The sequence below is a fragment of the Staurois parvus genome, unplaced genomic scaffold (genome assembly GCF_062004578.1).
Source record: "Staurois parvus isolate SC_StPar_1 unplaced genomic scaffold, SC_StPar_1.0 ptg000321l, whole genome shotgun sequence".
Taxonomy (NCBI): Eukaryota; Metazoa; Chordata; class Amphibia; order Anura; family Ranidae; genus Staurois; species Staurois parvus.
In genome coordinates, this window is record NW_028318117.1 from 1,230,838 (window position 1) to 1,250,374 (window position 19,537).

Genomic DNA, 19,537 nt, shown 5'->3' on the forward strand with positions numbered 1-19,537 from the left:
CTGGTGCCTCTGTGGCTGAAGTTGCCAATTTATTTGCCATGTCACCAGGTACAGGATCAAAGAATGACAGCATACAATTTCTGGGAAAACGTTGCCTGATAAACATAAGCACAGCCAACATGGTCAGCTGACTGAAAAACAAATATGCAGGATTGTGACAGGAAGAAAACTGCTGCAAAAGTGACTGCAGAGCTCAATCTCGCTCCCGCAGCTGCACATGACTTTTGGCCTTGCATCTCATGCAACTGCAAAATCGGTCATGTAATTTTAGAAAAACCTCAAATTTCCCAGTATAAGATTTTGGTAAAGACTTCTCTCAGGACTTCATGCTGAGAGCTGTGAAAGTTTTCAACGATCTTAGAAGCCAACTACACAAGAAACTTCAGCACCAACACTGCAGTGTGAGAAGCCCCATTCCTAAATGGGCCAAAAAAGTTAAGTCCCTTCTCAAGAAGCAATATCAGCAAAAGAAGCACACAGATAATAACATGAAATTTATTATGTAATAGTGATATTCTAAAATTCTGTAAGCATCGCAGCCCTCAAGGACCACAAGCAATACAGCTCTATGCTGCACTCACCATAAAGGCACACTTAACCAAATGCTGACTATGCAAGTAATTCTGCCAGCTACATCAGAGATGAAATGCTATTGTTTGCCATTATTTATAGGATTCCTAAGACTGAGTACAGCCTGACCTCTGCAAGCAAAGTGACTACTCCAGCACCGCTTGCGTCAATAAGGTAGTATATTAACAAGCTCTACTGGTCATTGGACAGCTTCATATTGTGTCAACATATTGGAAAATTGGATCATTCAGAGATACATTCTGTTTTTCACTGAAAGAGAATGAGAATTTCACTGGCTGTAGGTAGCAAGGGTAAACAATTTTTGACCAGCTGTACAAAAGTGGAACTGAACTCAGAAAGCGTTGCTTTGCTATGGTATAGGGAAATTGTTTGTGTGCCTAAGTAGTACCCAGAAAAAAAAATGACCGTTGTCTGGAATGCCTCCTAAAATATAGCCATGCAGTTCCTGGTACGTGAGGGTGTCTACAGTCTATTTGAATATCTGCAGTTTGAGATCTAAGGCTGGGTATACACCCAGGCCAGTGGGTACACATTCCTGCAGAACCAGCCAATTTTTTGTATTGTGTGTACTGGGCTTTTTTCAATGCCTCCCTGATTGCTAGTCTCAGGAGATTTGGGAGTGAAATGTGTCGAAGTCACTGTTTGCTGCTCACTATTTAAACTTACGGAGGTTCTGCCTCAACCAAGATGGCTGCCTCAACCAAGATGGCTGCCTCCACACAGACAGTTCAGAACAAAACATAAGACAGTAACGAGGAAAAGATCAGCTGCAGGGAGACCCCTGGCAAAACTGGTGAATATTCCTTTGCTCTCTGCCAGCTTTTTTGGTTACAGCTTCTAGAATTAATTTCCTCTTTAATGGCATAGTCCTGTTATCACTAGGGAATGTGAGGTTACGTGGGGGGATTCTATAACACTACTGAAAATCGCTATCTTCTCCTACGGATGACAGTTGGCCGTTGTAAGAAAATAACAGCTAAACCATACTTGCTACACAGGACACTTCATGGCTATTGTGGGACACGCTGTCCCAAGTAACACTTGAGATCAGCTGATATGTTACAAAACTGTCGCATAACTAAGTCCCCGGTCACACTGGATGTGAATTGGCATGCGATTTGCATGCCATGCGACTTGCAAATCACATGCCAAGCCGCACCATATTGTCTGCAATTAGAGCGGTCATATCGGTGCGGTTCCGACTTAGTCAGAGCCGCACCGATTTCTAAAGTAAATTCATTACTTTTGGTGCGATTTGCATAGACATCTGTATCGGATGTCTTGCAAATTGCACCTGAAATCGAGCATGTCACCGACTTTGAAATCGCGCGACTTCACTGTAAGTCGCACGATTTCAAACTCAGGTTTGATGTGACTGGGGTGTAAGGGCTTGTTCACACTTGACTCAAAATGCTAACTCTTAAGCGCACGTACAGCATTAATAGGTGCGCTTGACTTGCATTTAACCCGCATTAAAAATGCTCCCCAAACGCCCTATGTGCTTTTGACGCTGCGTTAAAACTACAGCACAAAATGCCTATAATAAACTGTAATGTTAATGCGCAGCAACAGCATCACAACTGCCTCACAAATGCCTGCCAGCGTGTTTGCAGAGCATTACCGTAGACTTGAATGGGAGGCACCGAAAGGCTTCAAACTCCTCCAGACTCGACATGATGATTTTTGAAGCAAAGTGATGCTACCGCTTCATGTTTTGATAATGTGAACAGCACTCTGTGCTTTCCATAGTATCATTTGCATAGGTGTTTGAGGAGAGTTAAAAACGCCCCTCAAATACCTGCTTTGTGAACTCAGCCCAAGGCTGATTCTTGTTCACACAGTAGGGTTACTACCCTGTAGCAATGTGTGGGGTCGGGAATCCACAGAGATAGATTGGGGTGGCAAAGAGGGACATGACATGTCTAAAGCTTTAAAGGAACATATGAACTTAACAGCCTGACAAATAGCATCTTCAGAAGCAGCTCAGCAATGGCAGCATTCATCATTTGCTTGGGAGGGGATTCTGTTAAGAGAGGCCTGATCTTAAAGTACAGAGCTCCTTCTAAAAATTCTAGTTGCCTTCATTCACTACATTTGGAACTGAATGACCCTGAACAAGTGACATCTGAACTGCCAACCACCATCAGTGACTGAAGCCACCAGGTCAGCACTGCAACAAGTCACACAGTTATTTGATAAAGAGAAATAAGCAACATCTGCCAATGTATTTCACTTGGTACAGACTTCCGTTAAAGTGACCCTGTCAGCACGAGGTCACTTGAAAATGATGACTAACCTGATAAAAGAAGAATGACTATACTTACCTTTCTGGCAGCTTGCATGTTAGCTAAAATGCCGCCTCTTTGCTGCTCGCCAGCCACTGCATGTATTGCACGCTTCCAGCTTCAGGCGTGTCTGCTCCCCGCTGCAAGCTTGTGGGTTCTCCCACTGCCTAAGACATGACTACAGGATGTATAAGCCATCAGGAGGAACTGCAGCGTGTGGTGGAGGAACTGCAGCGTGTGGTGGAGGAAACAGGAATTTGAAGCAACCAATTGGTCAATTGGGACTGGTAAGCAGATAATTAAAGTTTTAACAAACAGGCCACCAGAAAGACAAGCAAGGCGATTTTTTTCCCCAGCAGATACAGTATATGAAGCTTTTTAATTGCTGACAGGGTCACTTTAACCTGGATTTTTTACATATTGATACACTGTTCAGGCATGTTGGCATCACAGAGCAGAGTACCGTGTGACATAGAAAGATCCAGATGGCTGCCAACATATTTTTCAATCCTGTGTCAGATGAGCATACAATATAAACATTGTGACTTGCTGATCCACAAAAGCATATTCAAGAATAATCAGTACAATTTTACAGATTTTTCTCCCCCAGACTCTTCTGCCTGTTGTATTGTGATCATTTTACTATGCAAAAACCAAGATATCAAACCTAATGTTCCATCCTATGACAGACAAATTCCTCTCTTCCGCACTTATTATAGCCAATGTATTCTTTAGTTAAAGTAGCACTAAAGGCTAAACCCCCCCCCCTTTTTGGATAGTGTAAGGGAGGGCTTTAACCCAGTTTTTTTGCCATCTGTGTCCCACTGGGGAGATTTACCTTCACTTCTTGTCCCATAACCAAAACAGGAAGTGAAAAGAAATCCCTGCAAATAATGGAATCCATTTAGGCCCCCCAGGTCACTAGTGTACCTATTGAAAGACTTCCCCCTTATTACTGTTCTAGGGACAACCAAACATTTGAGGTTTTCTTTGATGATAATGATAAACAGAAAAAATAGAGAGGGGAATCTCCTGGGGGGGGGCAGACAGCTATAAAAACTGACAGATGTTCTATTCCCTCTCCACTATGTCCAAAACAAAAACAAGAAGTGTTCAGACTCCACTTTGCTCAGTGAGGGATGCCGAGCAGAGCAAAATCGGGTAGACGACAAGTCCATGTCCACTCCATTTATGCAACATTTATTTATGGGTGGCCAGCTGTCCATTTACACCCAACTGCCCCCCGCTCTAATCCTGGATGGAAGGAGAGCATATCCCCTTTTTTTTTTAGCGGATCGTATTTGAGGTAGGCAGGTGTAAATGGACACAAGTCCAGTTACATCTGCCGCTCCATAGAACTGAATGGAGGGTACAGTTGGGTCCACCTGAATCAGGCAGACCCAATCAGACCGATCATGTGAAAGGGGCCCTATACCAGGGCTCAAAATTTCAAGTCCTGAGATACTAGCCAGGCCTTAAGAGTTACTCGCCACCAGTTGCCGCACGCAATCCCAGCTCACTCCTCTCCTGCTCTCGCTGCTGGGGGGCACACACACTGAGTCTCAGGGGAGTGGAGTCCCTAGGCAGGGGAGAGCGCTCTGATCCCGCAGGGAGCCTCCACACAGCCGTTGCACAATCTGGGACCCACAAGAGCACCGAGCCCCAAACCGTCAGTGCAGGAAATATAAGCAGGAGGGTATGAGGTGGAGTTGTGGGGGAGAAGAGATAGTGGAAGGAAAAGGCACTAGAGAAGTTAAAGCAGCCCCTCCTATCTAGGGTTGCCACCTTTTCTACAAGCCAAAAACTTTAGTGGTGCACGGCTTTTGTAGTATACACCACAGGATTGCAAAAGACCTGGGGCACCTGTGCGTGCCACAAGGAGAGAGGCAATGTGGCATGCTAAGCATGCCACTGCGAGCACTGGGTGCGTCCAAATTGGGGGGGGGGTTAAAAGAATGGTGAAATGAAACAAAAAAAAGCATAACCATAAAATATGCTTAGAAGAAGAAAGAAAAAAAAAAAAAAAAAACACCACTTGAAATATAGGAACTTGGTCTACCTTAATAGTGGACAGTGTCAGTCAGTAGAGCAGTGGATGTGAGTAGGGGAGTGGACACAGGATTCAAAACCAGGACTGTGGGTGAATCCCGGACAGATCCGGCGACCTCTCATTACAGTGACCGCTGCCAGCGGCTGCACCTGCCCACTGAGAGCCACAACAGAAATCTCTGGTTCCTGCATTTACGATGTGAATGGAGCCTTGATTTTTATGGGGCACCAGCTGTTAATGCTATACCTTCCTTTGATTGCTACAGTAGAGCACATTACTGGAGGGGGATAAAGAAATCTAGAGCAGAGAGGAAAAAGAAGCTGGACTTGAACATGAACCTGACATTCCCTAAAGGTTTGTAAGGTAACAAAAGGATGCTGAAGTTGTTCAGGCACCTTACCAGGACTAGTTCAGGATTATCTGGCAGCAGCAGAATAATCCTTGTGTAGCGGTTTCGACAAATAAAATCAGACCTCCACTTCTGTATCAATCTGCCGGGACATGCAATTGCTGGGAACCACAGCACAAGGGTTACTGCACCTGTGCCCGAAAATGATCAAATAGTCCCGCCGGAGTAACCCTTGTGGTGCAGTTTTGAACAATTACATGCCCCAGCTGATTGATATAGGAGGAGAAATCCAGAAGCTGGGACTTTAATTGTTGGGACCTGCTGCACAAGGGTTGCTTTGCCTCTGTGCAATTATTATTATTATTATAATACAGGATTTATATAGCACCAACAGTTTATGCAGTGCTTTACAACATAAGGGCAGACAGTACAATTACAATACAAATACAGGAGAGATCAGAGGACCCCACCTGTTAGAGTTTACAATCTAAGAGGGAGGGCCAATTGATACAAAAAGGTAATAACTGTGTTGGATGGGCTAATGGAAAAAAATACATGTACAGTTGCTAGGTGGGGGCAGGATAGGCCTCTCTGAAGAGATTAGTTTTTAGGGATCATCTAAAAGTGGACAGAGTAGAATATATTCTGACACTTTAGGAAAGTTAGTTCCAGAGGATGGGAGTGGCTCTGGAGAAGTCCTGGAGGTGAGCATGGGAGGAGGAGACAAGGGAGCTGGAGAGTAGGAGGTCTTGGGAGGAATGAAGAGAACGATTTGGCAGGTATTTTGAGACTAGGTTAGTGATGTAGCTGGGGGCTGAGTTGTGGATGACTTTATAAACTGTTGTAGGTATCTTGAATTGAATTTGTTGGGTGAGCCAGTGGAGGGATTGGCAGAGTGGGGTGGCGGACACTGAATGGTTGGTAGGGTGGATGAGCCTGGCAACAGCAGCCATGATGGACTGGAGGGGGAATAGCCTATGTAAAGGTAAGCCAGTGAGGAGGGGAGTTGCAGTAGTCAAGACGGGAGATGACCAGGGAGTGAGTTAGAAGCTTTGTGGTGTCATTGGTTAGGAAGGGGCGTATCTTGGAGAATTTCATTAACTCCTGCACAGATGGTGCATGGGTAGTGACATGTGAATGCACTCCAGTGCAGTGGTACTTTGATCTAGGCCAATATATTGATGCCCAAAAGGCAGGTCCATGACAGCCTGGGTTCAGAGAAAGTGGGTTGAAGCCGGAAACACTACTTACATCTAGTGATAGAGAGGACTAGACAGTGCTAAACTGAAGGAAAGTATTGAAGCAAAAGTTGCTTTTTTATTTTTAATACTCCTAGGCATCTTATTTGTATTTATTACTTAAAGTTGTTGTAAAGCAGAGCTCAATTCGCAGATGCCAGGTCGCCATGGTGACCGGAAGCGGTGTCCTGGCGTCTGGGCCCCCATCAGCCCACACTGCTCTGTTGTGTTCCCCCCCGTCCCCCACTCCACAGAATGGAACCCAGCATTCCGGGACTGCCGGAGTCTCCCCCATCCCTTCCCGTGCACAGTCCAGGCTCCAGGCAGAACACGAAGCTGCACAGCTCCACAAAAGCCAGCTCCCTGAAGAACACCACAGCCCCCCCCCCTTCCCAGAGCCCATGGAGCAGAGGACACAGCCTCCTGCACTGACCACCCTGTCCACACCATGGAGCCCATCAATACCACCTTCAACTACGGCGGTGCTCCCTACCAGAAGACTGGAGTCACCTGGGCAACAAAGTCCAGCCACCTGTGCGATAGTGGACAGCCCCACCTCCAGCATGGTACTGACACCCCCCCCCCCCCCCCCAACAGACAACAACCAGGCGGACACCTGAAGGAGCCCCTGCTGGACAGGAGAGCTGTCCTGCTGCCTCCTACCCATCTTGCTGCTCCCCTTCTGTCCCGCTGCCCCCCCCCCATGACATTGCCTGCTCCTATCCCGCTACCTTTCTCCTGTCCTGCTGCCCCCCGCCCGGCTCCTAACATTTTTAGCTGGCTCCTACATTTAAAGCAAATTTGTCAAGCCCTATTGTAAAAGGTTAACTTATTTTTGTTGCGCAATAAGCATTAATGGATTCTGTTTCTTCCCCCAACTGCCACATTCCGGTCAGAATAATGTGTCTGGGTTTCAGACTGAAACCCAACACTATTCAAATCCCGGACAGATGGCAACCCTACTCCTATCCTCGCCCCCATGTTATTTCCACTCTCCAAATGCAAGCAGGTGAGTGGAAATTTTGAGCCCTGCCTTATATTATAAATATGTCAAATAATTGTTAAATACCAAATTACTTTTACTGTCAAATGCACAAATCTCAAGTTATTCCACGTGGGTTAGAGTGGTTATAATCATATTCTAGGAAAGTTTGTCTTTTTATATATGCATATTTGTACCTTACAATCATTATGACAGCAATAAAAGTAAACAGAAAAAACTATTTGCACATTCTAGACAAGAAGTACAATAGAACTGAAAGTGTAGATGGCATATTGACAGCGGAATTCTTCTCATCTTATACTCAGGCTATCATGACTTTGCTAAACATCAGGAAGGTTGAAACCTTTAAGATTACAATAGTTCTTGAAAGCTTCCTGAGGAAATTCCAATACATGGAGGGAACAGCCAAATAACAGTTGTAGATTTCAATGTAAACTATATTTAACATATCTGTCGGCCTCCCCTCAAAACATTTGGTATGGTATGTAGGTATTGTAAAGTGAAGTGAAAAGTTATATGGAGCCAGAAGTACACTTTAGCCCAAAAATGTACTCTACTGGCCTCTTTCCTTAACATAATTTAATAGTGCAGAGCTTGGGTACATACAGCCTTGCTTTCTCCCTGCTGTGGCCTGTAAAGGGGACACCGTGCGCAACACCTGCAATGCTCTGCCTAAACCTTGTGAAGGAATTCTCCCTGACATCAGTTTGGAAAATGCTCTTGGGGTAGCTATTGTTTTGCCAAGGCCAGGCACAACCCCCCCCAAAAAAAACAAAACAAAATGCAGGCTGTAAACAATACACGTGACATATAGAGTACACAAGGATGTATCTGTGGAACTACTGACAATCATGAAGAGGGAGGGGGGTTGGGGACATTGTTTTTTTCCTAGAAAAAGCATATCAACTTTAAAGCGCATTATAAAGTAATGAATGTCTGCCCTTTATAGTCAGCTGCCTTTATAAATCGCACCAATACAAGCAGCAAAGAGCTGGCAGAAGTGACTTGTTATGCAGCACCCAATATTTATTTTAAATTGTAACAGCTAAAACAGGGGCCTGAAGGGAAACTATAGACAAAAAGGAATCTACAGCATCTTATTCAGACACTGCAGGTATGGCTTCTTCAAGCAGTAAGATTTGCAACCTGTTTGAGCATTTTGTGAAGCTTTCTTGGAAGGGAGATGTGGGTGGACCGTGAAGGAGAACGAGGGGAAAATACAAAATAATTAGGTGCCAGTTTGTTTTCTTTATTTAATCAGGCTACTCTACAGAGTACCTAAAGCAGCACACAAGGAAAAATGTTGAACAATCCAGTTAAAGTAGAAAGCAAGTCAAAACCAAAGCTTAAATCTATTCCCACACCCATTTTAAGCCTACCCTGCAAAATGGATATTTAAAAAGTGTTGCTAAACCCAGAACTCTGCATTCACTATCTGGTCTCCCACAGTACACAGAAATGCAATCATTTTAGTAAACATAAAATTGCTATATACCTTTTCTCATCAGTATATAGCAGTCTTGTGACTTATCGGTGTCCAGCTGAGCACTGGTTAAAGCTCATAGAGTTTTCATTCGCTTCTGTCCTATGAGGCTACATAACCCCTGACCCTCTCAGTCTGGAGAGCACCGATTGGCCCTGAGCTGATCACAGCACCCTACCAAGGGAAAAAACCTCTCTAGCCATACACACTAAACTGAGCATGTGCAGAGTGACTCCTAGAGCTCTGTACTATCAGATGGATTGGGGATAGTAGAAGGGGAGGATCAGAGAAGACAGGATCAAGCAACATTTTTACACAATGCAGAGGATTACCCCCTTAGCTCCCACAGTGAGTATAAGCATGCTTTATTGCGTATACAGACTGATTTTATGGTTGGTGGGTTAGGAACACTTTAACGGAATTAAAGTAGAAGGCAAGTCAAAATCTAACTACCTAAATCTATTCCAACATCCTTATATCCTCATTAGAAGCCTATTCTACCTTGTAAAAGAAAAGATATCCATCTTCAGAAGTTGCTCTGGTCCAGTCAAAATGATCAGGTCCCAGTGCCGGCTTCAGTGTAGAGGAACAACAACCAACAGTGGATGCCGCACAGTAAGCCTGTGTGTGAAACCACCGCATAGGCTCTGCAGACGTTGTCGGTGATCCCTCCTTTTAACTGAAGCGGATCGCTGGGGAGAGCATGTGACCAGAGCAGAGCGACTTCAGAATAGACAAGTATAAGAATCTTACATTATATCTCAGTTCCAGTTCATTTTCCCTGGGATTATAAGTAGTTTGTGTATACTACTAGCTGTACTAGATATAGTATGGGGTAGTAAACGCTCACATACTTTGCTTCTGAAATCCCATGAATGCATACACACGCTTCTCAAAATATACCCGATAACACACCTTGCATGTGCAAATAGGAATATTAGGACATAGCTTTAGTTGATCAATAAAGCATCCTGTGCTTTGCCCATTCAGGAGGCAAAGAGGAATACCCATACCCAGGTATGGAGAACACGGAACAGCACTAATACTTGCCCGCTCCGGTACATAGCACGGTTACATAGGAGCAATAAGAGTCCAGAAGTGTAGAAGTGACAGAGCCAAAATTTACACGGGACTTCCTCTATTCATTCCCAGTAGCTGAATGAAACAATTGGGTGGGGTACAAGAAAGGCAGGTGTAAATAGATGGCTGACCAGCACTGTGAGACCACCACTTTTCCCTGCTTGGGCAGATTCTGGTAAAGTATTCTTATGGGCAAACTGAAATTGACAATTCATTAAAAGTGACACTAAACTCTGATTTAGAACTCAGTAAGGTCCTTTCAATTGCTGGCAGTTTCCTCCAAATTCCTATTTTGTGTTGCCATGATCTGATATCTTGTTAGATGGTAGCTGTATTTGTTCTCCATGGTTCCAATGTATGTAGGAACAACATCCTCTCCTGCTCGCTCCTGAGATGATCTAGGGACTACAGACTATGGGATTTGTAGTGTTCAGAGTAGCATACTCAGCTACAACTAATGTGCATTAATTGTTCCAAACAAACATAAGCGAGTAGGAAAAGGAGAGGTTCTGGAGCAGTAAAATCCAACAGGAATGCTAACTCTACCCTAGTCAATTCAAAACTAAGTTTTAGCTCAACATACATTTTCGTGTGACATTTAGACACACAAATAGCATCATGTGACAGCAAATGCCACTTATGCCAGAAATTACTATCCCCCAACCCCCCCACCCCCCAAGATCTTTGCTTTGTGCAGGAAAGGAGCACAGTTGACTTCTGAAAGAAAAATAGTGCCAATCCCCCTTGCTTGAAATTTGTGTTGATCGTCAAATTGTTTGTTTTTCACATCACTAGTGTGCCAGCTGTGACATGCGATTTTCATGCCAAAATCAAAAGTGCCTGATCCAACATGCTGGGGTTTTTAAGAAAATCGAAACAATTGATGACACAATCGTATGAGCTTTTTTCATTTTGTGATCAACAGAACTTGTTTTTTGACTCGTCTATGGCCCGTTTCAGCCTTTAAATACACTTATATGTATGTTTAGAGTATCTTAAGACTTCCATTTTTTTTCCTTTTGCTACACAACTAAACCAAATGGACCTGAACGCGAGTAAACGCAGACAGTGAATTGTACCATTTAAAATCATTACACGCATTTAGAAAAGTCAAACAAATAAAACTGCATGCTTGCGTGAATGAGGGATTTTTATGGTCATCTCAAAACTGTCAGCAGATCCAGGGAGCTGAATTTAATATGCAAATCTTTTCCTGTAAAATTCAAGTTTAGCCCATCTGCTCCAGCCTCCCTATTGATCAGGGAGGCATGATTGGGGGGGGGGGCAAGACTGACATATACAGTAAAGAAGAAATTTGCATACATACACGACTGCCTGTATCTGGACGTCTTAATCACACGTACAGCTAAGCGAGAAGAACTCAGAGCCTGATGGGAAGGGACACACCCCTCAACACACTACATGGAGAACACAGATATGGTTGTCAATCACAGGCTGTGAGCTGGAAACTCTGCTCGACACCTTTTTTCTCTTGGTGTCAGGGAAAAGCTGTCAAAAGCGTTTCAGAAGAACCAAGCAGAGAAATCACACCCAATGCTTTGGATAGAGACAAGTATACAGGATAGAAGGATGTGCTTTATTCAGATTTCATGTCTGAGGTTTACAACCACTTTATAGGTCTGAGTGACTGAGGCAGCAGAGAAGGAGCATCATGGGAATGGTTAGCGAAGTAAAACTAATGCACACAAATCCAGGGGGTACTCTGCTGCACTGACACCAATACTTTTTTTTATATGTGCTGCACCAACAGTTTGGGGCATAGGGGTCATTGTTGGGGTTGGTATTGTAATCACCAGACCACCCACCCAAAAAATAAACATTTATTAATCTTACTCAGGTTTATAGTGTTCCAACTTACTAATTTATTCCTTTTCATTACTGCAAGCGTGAACTATTTTGTACTCTATATCTGGCACACAAACATTTTTTGCCACCCTAGGCTTAAAAGGTTGCCTACACCTACCTTATTGCCTCATTCTGCATTTGGCCTGGAATTCTTATTTAAAAAACGGCAAAATTAGCAATATGGTACCAATGTAAATGAGTTGCAAAATGTATCATTTGTTCTCTCCTGATCCATCTCAACCAAAGAAGTTACAGCTGGATTAGCAAGATTGCTAAATTAAAGTTCATTGTGCTGATGGATTTAATAATTTATATATAAAGGACTCGAATGCAGCTCAAAATACTTAAAACCAGCAGGTGGGTGGTGCAGATCTACCTAAAAAAAACATGCAAGAGACCAAAGATGGCTGGAGTGTCTAACTTTTTTAGCTATAAAAAAAAGTGTAACCTGTATTACAGCTAGCTCTAGCATGTACTAATTTTATGGTCTCAAGATTTTTTTTTCCCATCCTTCTCTAAAATAAAGAATGCAAAAAAAAAAAAAGTCAAAAGTATGTGACAGTGCGGAGGTCAGGAGTAACATCTTACCCCCTCAACTCCCCTTTCAGTACTACGCCCCTAAACTAAAGTCAACCATAGCAAATTCCCTCTTCAAAAAGTTTATTCACCAGACCACAGGCGCAACAGCACCTGGCAGAGCAAAGTCCACCCACGTCTGCCCTCAGCTGTGCCATATGGAATGTTAGAGCTAACGGGGTGCCTAGGACTTCCTAGGCTGAACACTGACCAACATTTGCAAAAGTAAATATTTGCTACATTTCTCAATATAAAAAAATGCTTCATGACATTTTATCTCTGCACAATTTTAAACCAATGACTTTTGGAGGTAGAAGTATCAACAGTGGAGCATTTACTCAGAAATATCTGACTGCTCTGTTCCTGCAATATAATTTATTTCACTATGGTATACATATGTACTATTAATGCCTCTCTGTTCTCTACTCATTCACAAACTGACAACGAAGCCTTTGAGCAGTTTAGTGCCCACCCACCACAGCACGCATGTGCATAAACACACTAAAGTGCTGTACTGACATTCATCTTAAGAAAGGTACATAAATATTATCCTGCTACAAGACCCAAAAAAAGAATTTAAGGCATTGCAACCAGTTTTTAGAATATTTATTGGAAGGAAGCAGGTGAATGCTAGCTGATCAGAAGTCAAACAGCAGCAATCAAGTTTCAATACAGAGCACCTTTTAGACAAAAAGTACCCTAAATGATTTCATTTTCATCTCTTTAGACACGACACCATGGATGCAGTTTAATCTCCTTATGAGATTGCCGCACTATTCTACCTGGGGTTTGAAAAAGTGGATTAATGCCTACAGCTTGCAATGCAAAGGCCTCAGTAATAATATCCTCTGTAATAATATCTACAGAGCATTATTATAACGTGCCTGAAATCACTCAGTCACCATAAACAACTGAAGCACGGATGAGAAAGGAAAAAAAAACAGCTTGGCTAATCGCAGTGTCCCATTACAATGTAACTTAGCCCATAAATTCCCGAAGTTTGAGACGCTGTTGCTATTACCATCTGTATCTTTCTGTTCATTGTAGCAGTTTAACAAGTTTTTCCAGAGGAATTCATGTTGTATCACTAAGGGCACTTTCACACTGATCCGCAGCAAAAACAGTTAAAAAGCATATGCGTTTTTGCTACAATTGTACCACTACTGTGGTGCGTTATTCACAGGACATGAGACTCAAAAACAGCAAACGCTACACAGGTGCGTTTTTGCAGCGTTTTCAATGAGGTGGTGTGTTTTGTTTTGTTTTTTTTAACTGACCAAATATGCCCCAAAAATGAGGTATGCAGGATTTTATTACACCACACCAGCAGCACAACAAACCAGTATGAAGACATACATAGAGAAGCATTTTTCTTCAGCTTTTCTTGCTTTTTTTGCTCAAAAAAACTCAGTGTAAAAGCCTAATAAAAATGGTAGAGAAATGCAGAAAAACTAGACTTTCCCTAAGAACAACTTATTTTTAGAAAGGCCACAAGTTGCAGTGAATGTATTTTGGAAACAGCTCTTTGCACTGCAAGTCTTTCCTGGTTTTACTAGTTTGCCTTGGAAGTCCATGCGGCTGCACACACACTACATACCTGCTTAGTTTATTTTCTAATACATTGTACTCCTAGAAGTAGCAATATTTAAACTTCCTACAACCCTAATTTTCTCCCATTTCTGTGTGCTGAATACTGATTTTTTTTTTAACTTTTCACATTTCTACTGTATAAGCATACACATGTAATGTTCGTTGTATCAGGATGCGGTTTAGTACATCATGAACTAGTTTGCATTTCCTGGTTACTTTTTCTGTAACCCGTAATGATACTTGAATGGCTGTATATATTTTGTTAATACCTAAAACAATAATAATAAAATGATCTACAATACTGTGTAAAGATAGCCAATACATTTTACATAAACACGTCAAGAGTGGCTGCTATACAGTTTGAGAAGTGCTTTTTGAAAAGACATTTCTACTAATTTAATAGAAATAATCAGCTCTTTTCCTGTAAAACCCTTACAAACTATATTTACAGACAGGAAATCACAAAGGTTTGACAATCTTCATAGCTAAAGTTAAAGCACATTTTTGTACATGTGATTATCTGAATATATAGTTTTATGCTTTGTGTTTAATACACAGTTTATGGTTATGATTTGATGGCAAAACAGTCGGAACTTTTGAGCCTTCGAAGTGATGCTTGATTGCCATTTTTCCCCCTTTAAACTTTTCCCATTAACCGTGCAGACTGATCTGATCATATGAACCGAGGGACCTTTCACCTTTCATGTTCAGACGATGATTAATGAGTTCCAATTTAACAAAAGACAAAACAATGATCTTTGTTCCATGCACAAGGAAAAAAAAAAAAAAAAAAAAGTACTGAGGCGTCCTTGCTACTTTCCACAAATTAATTTTAGAAATACAGGATGTTTTAAGGTTTAGTAAACAGCAAAACAAAAACAAATAAAAAGCCTGTCGTTTTACTTACTATTTATAAATAGGATTTTTGAGCTTTGGAGAGCATTAAATATTATACTTTTGGGCAATCCGTATACATAGCAGAAGTCTGCAGTTTTAACAATGAAGTTTATTGATGGCATGGTTTTCTTCTCGAGAGGAAAAATAGTCAAGTCAGAAGGAGATTCCCCCCCTTTTTTTTACATTTGTTTAAACCTTAAACTGCTTCCTACTTAATGGAAGGGTGCTAAGCATGATGAAAACTGGAGAATAAAAAAAAAATGTAATTATTGATTTCTAACTACTGGTGAAAAACATCTGCACTTTTCACTAACATTTTAAAATCAATTTTCAATGTATAGACATTCAACCCTATCATGAGTAAGCTGCTGGTCCTTCAAAAAGCCAGCGCATTTGGCTCAATACAAGAGGCTTTAGATGCACAAAAATCTATAGAGGCAATCAAGAATATTTTTACTGCCCCCTGTAAGTTAATGAGAATGTCTATTGATCTTAACTTGAGCCTTTCATACACACACTGACAGAAGCTGTACTATTCACATTAAGCAAGCTGCTTGTGGAAGACAAGCTCAAGGAAAAAAAAAAATGTGGAACTTTCAAGCTCTGCTAAAATTGCCAGCACCACATCCATACACTTACAGAAACATGAAAGTGGCGGAGATAGGCACTTTTGAAGCTTTATAATTACATGCAAATCTATGCAGAGTACTCCTCTCAAAATAAATATATATATATTCCCGTGACTTAATTAATTTTATGTAAAATGCATTTTCATCTGATAAACAGATCTCAAGGTCCTCAAAAGAACTGTTTTAGTTATTTCAGGAGCGGTGTTTAGATGAATCAAGAATACAAGCCATTAAATATTTTAACTCCGTAGTTCCCAAAAAAGAGCTAATTAATTAGCTTATCTATGGCTATCAGAGTAAGATTCTTGGCTGTCTGTATTAGGCACTGGTTACATTAGGGGATGATTCAGTGTTTCATCAGCACACTAAACTGGGTCACCCCCTTCATACTTAACATACGCCCGCCCTCCATTTTAACCTCTATACTACCATATGGGCTGTGTATACCAATACACAAAATCCAAAAGCAAGAGTATAGTGGCATTAAAGAAAAATCTAGATAAATCAATAGCTTGGAGAAAAAAAAATACATCAACAAAGACCAAACATCTTCATAAAGGATTCTGTTTAATAATCAAGTTCAGGTACAAAGAAAAAAAAAAAAAACAAGCCTTAGAAAAATTTACCTCCAGATAAAACCATAGTGGAAAACACAGGAAGGAGCGACAATTTAGATCCGCAGTGAACTAGTTTACAGAACACGAAAACAGCTAAAATCTCCATATGGTCTGATCTAACAGGCTGGGAAACGCACGCACACAGAATTCAATCAACTACATAAATATACAGTCACATGTAATTATACTGTGCCTTCACTATAAAGTAAAAAAAAAATAATTCACGTTTTAATCATGTCAAGAACCCAGTTAATAAAAGCAACAGAATCAAGAAAGCAAAATATCCCAAGGTGTTATTTGGCAGGAATCCTCTTTTGAAGTTCCCATTCCACCTGAAAAGGAAGCCCATGAGGCACAACATGTCAAGTGCAAAGCAGAGAAGCAAAAGAAGGTTAAAAACAAACATCTAACTCATCATACACAAATTAAGTATTTAAGACAGGCAATTTCAGACTATTTTTTCCCCAAGTTATCTCCTCTCCCTACACTATCAAACCCTCAACTACAGATAGTAAACAAGCCTATGTACAAACAAAACCACATCAGATAACCTGGATAATGCCAGCATTAGAATCCCCCCCCCCCCCCATAAAACCAATACACCAAACAGAATTGTTATACAGAATTTATGTAGCACAGAGTTTGCAAAGCGCTTTACAAAATAAAGGGAGACAGTACAGTTGCAATCCAATCCAAGAGGGTGAGAAGATCCCTGCTCTGAGAGCTTACAATCTCAAAAGCACTGAAGTCAATATACAGCCTTTACTAAGGTTTATTTACCAGCAATGTGACTCAAGTCCTGAACTCCAGTACTGTCATCGCCCTCCTCCAACAAACAAATACTAAGTCAACTACCCACTCCCCCAAAAAAAATCCCAAACCCCAATACTGCAACCCCCCAATGTAAATAAAAACAAAACAAGTCAACTAATGCCCGCCAAAAAAATCCTAAAGTCATCACCCTGTCAATATAAACAATAAAATAATCAAGTCAATAGGTGCACCCTAAAACTGACCACAGCAATAACAGCCCGCCAAAAAATCCCAAACGCCTGAAGTCGACCTAATCTGCCAAAAAAAAAAAAACAACCCACACTAAAGTCAATAGCAGCACCGTGCCCCCCCCCCAAAAAAAGGAACCCTAAACCCCAGTGCTGTCAACTCCTCTAATGCAAACAAAAGCTAAACTAGTCAATAGCCTCCCCACCTTAAAAAAAAGTCCTAAATCCCAGTACTGTAACTCACCCAATAGGCCAAATACCTACCCCCCCCCCAAAAAAAAATCTGACCCCAACATTATCAACCTCATTCAGCGCACACAAGAACTAAACGAGACTGCTGCCTACAGCCAAAAAAAGAAAATTAACCCCAGTACTGGCACCCCCTCCTCCAATATACAAATCTAAAGACTTAACATGTCAACTGCTTCCCCTCCACCAAAAAAGTCAAACCCCAATAATGTCAATGCCTCCAGTTAAAAGAGGAATAGCCCCCTAAAAAAAAAGTTCTGAACCCCAATATAGTAAAAAAATCAAAGCAGCCAATGACACCCCCCAAAAAAATCTGCCTAGTACTATCACCTCCTAATTCAAACACGCAGGAGTTAGCTACCCCCTCCCCCGCCAAAAAAGTCCTGAACCCCAATACTGTCACTGCCAATATGTAACCATCACCTTCCTCGTTCAATGCACACAGGAGTTACCCCCAACCCCCCCAAAAAAAAACTCTACCCCCAATACTGCCCCCCTCTAAATATAAAACAAATCACCTGCCCCCCACCCCAAAGTCCTAAGCTCCAGTACTGTCAGCTGATCATCCAATTGAACACGAGAACTAGAACATACAATACAAGCCCCCCGATTAAAATAGCCCCATCACTGCCCCCTCCTCCAATGTAAACAAACATTAAACAGGTCAGTGGTATCCCCCCACAAACAGTCCCGGGGTGTCAGGCTAGCCGGCTGTGTTCTCTAAGTTTTCATTCCCCCACAAAGAAGGACGGTGGTGCCGGCGGAGGGCAGAGAGGCGGCCGCGGAGGGTGTCGGGGGGTGTACGATAGAGCTCGGAGGAGGGAGAGTGCGGTGTCCGGTCGGGCAGAGTGTAGAGCGGCGTGCGGCGGAGTGCTGAGCGGCGAGCGCTGTGTTGTATCTATAGGAGAGGAGGGAGGACAAGGAGCGGAGCCTGGCACCACAGCGCCCCCTCCGCCCACTCCCCGCCATCACAGCCCGAGCAGCGGAGGAGACAAGTTCAATAAAAGAAGCAGAAAAAAAAAGTCCCGATAATAAAATAAACTTGGAGGAGAGGTGTACGGCGGCGGCGAGGAGCGGGAGAAGCGGGCGGCACACACCCGGCACGGCCGGAGCACATACGGGGGAGAAGGAGCGGGAGAGCCGGCAAGGAGAAGAGCGGCGCCACTAGCACAGAGCCGGCGCCATCTTGGCTGATCGATGAATTGAACAAAGAGGATCAATTTCTGATAAAACGTTATCAATGAGAGCGGCCGGGGGAGAAGCGGGCGGTTTTGCCGGGGTCCCGGGCGGCGGAGAAGGGAGCGGAGCGGACGGGCGGGAGGCGGGGAGGGAGCGGGAGAGGGTGGCAGGGGAGAGGAGGAGAGAAAACGGAGCTGACCTGCAGCTGCTGTAAATCAAAGCGCTTCCAATATTGAAACATCGATCCCGCATTGGCCGCCATCTTGAGACATATTGAGACGGAGTGAGAGGCTGATAGAGAGGGGGCTGGAGTTCAGGAGCAGAGCGGCGGGCGAAGGAGGGGGAAAGGAAAGGAGGGAGGGAGCAAAACACGGAGCGGACTTCTCCACACCCACCCTCCCACTTCACCACACCGCCTGCCCGGCTCTCCTCACAGCACAGACGGGGGACGCCTCACATCACTCCCGCCTCTGCCCGACCCGAGGCCCCGGCTTTGGCCCGGCCTTCTCTCCCGCCCGCCTGGCCCCCCCCTCACACAGCGGCGCGGGACTTGTGTGACGTCACCAGACACACGGAGCCCGGCCATTCCAGTCACACACAGCACCGGGCTCGTTATGCTACGCAGACATACGGCGCCGGTCATGTGCGGGTTAAACACCCCCAACCCCCTACCACAGAGACCAAGTGAGGTCAGGCCGCCATAGAACACACACACAGGGGGCGCAGCGTCACAATAGACTTTATTAGTGTACATCACACGGCGGACATTACAGGAGCGGGCACCGCCAGCCCAACCATTCACGTGAGCAGCAAGAGGTTAACGGGGGGCGTGGTTTGGGGGTGTCAGGCGCTGG

General features: G+C 43.2%; 1 protein-coding gene across 2 annotated transcripts in view; it reads right to left on the reverse strand.

Moving 5' to 3' along the window:
* The window catches only part of CUX1 (cut like homeobox 1), a 459,567-nt gene extending 440,436 nt beyond the window's left edge, over positions 1-19,131 (reverse strand). Inside the window, exon 1 of one of the 2 annotated variants that reach the window (XM_089683746.1) lies at positions 18,883-19,131. In XM_089683746.1, the coding sequence (XP_089539872.1) occupies positions 18,883-18,945 (63 nt within the window). In that variant the 5' untranslated portion in view covers positions 18,946-19,131. The remainder of the gene's footprint in view (positions 1-18,882) is intronic. The other variant, XM_089683747.1, reaches the window with a different exon arrangement.
* Between the last annotated feature and the right edge of the window lie 406 nt (positions 19,132-19,537).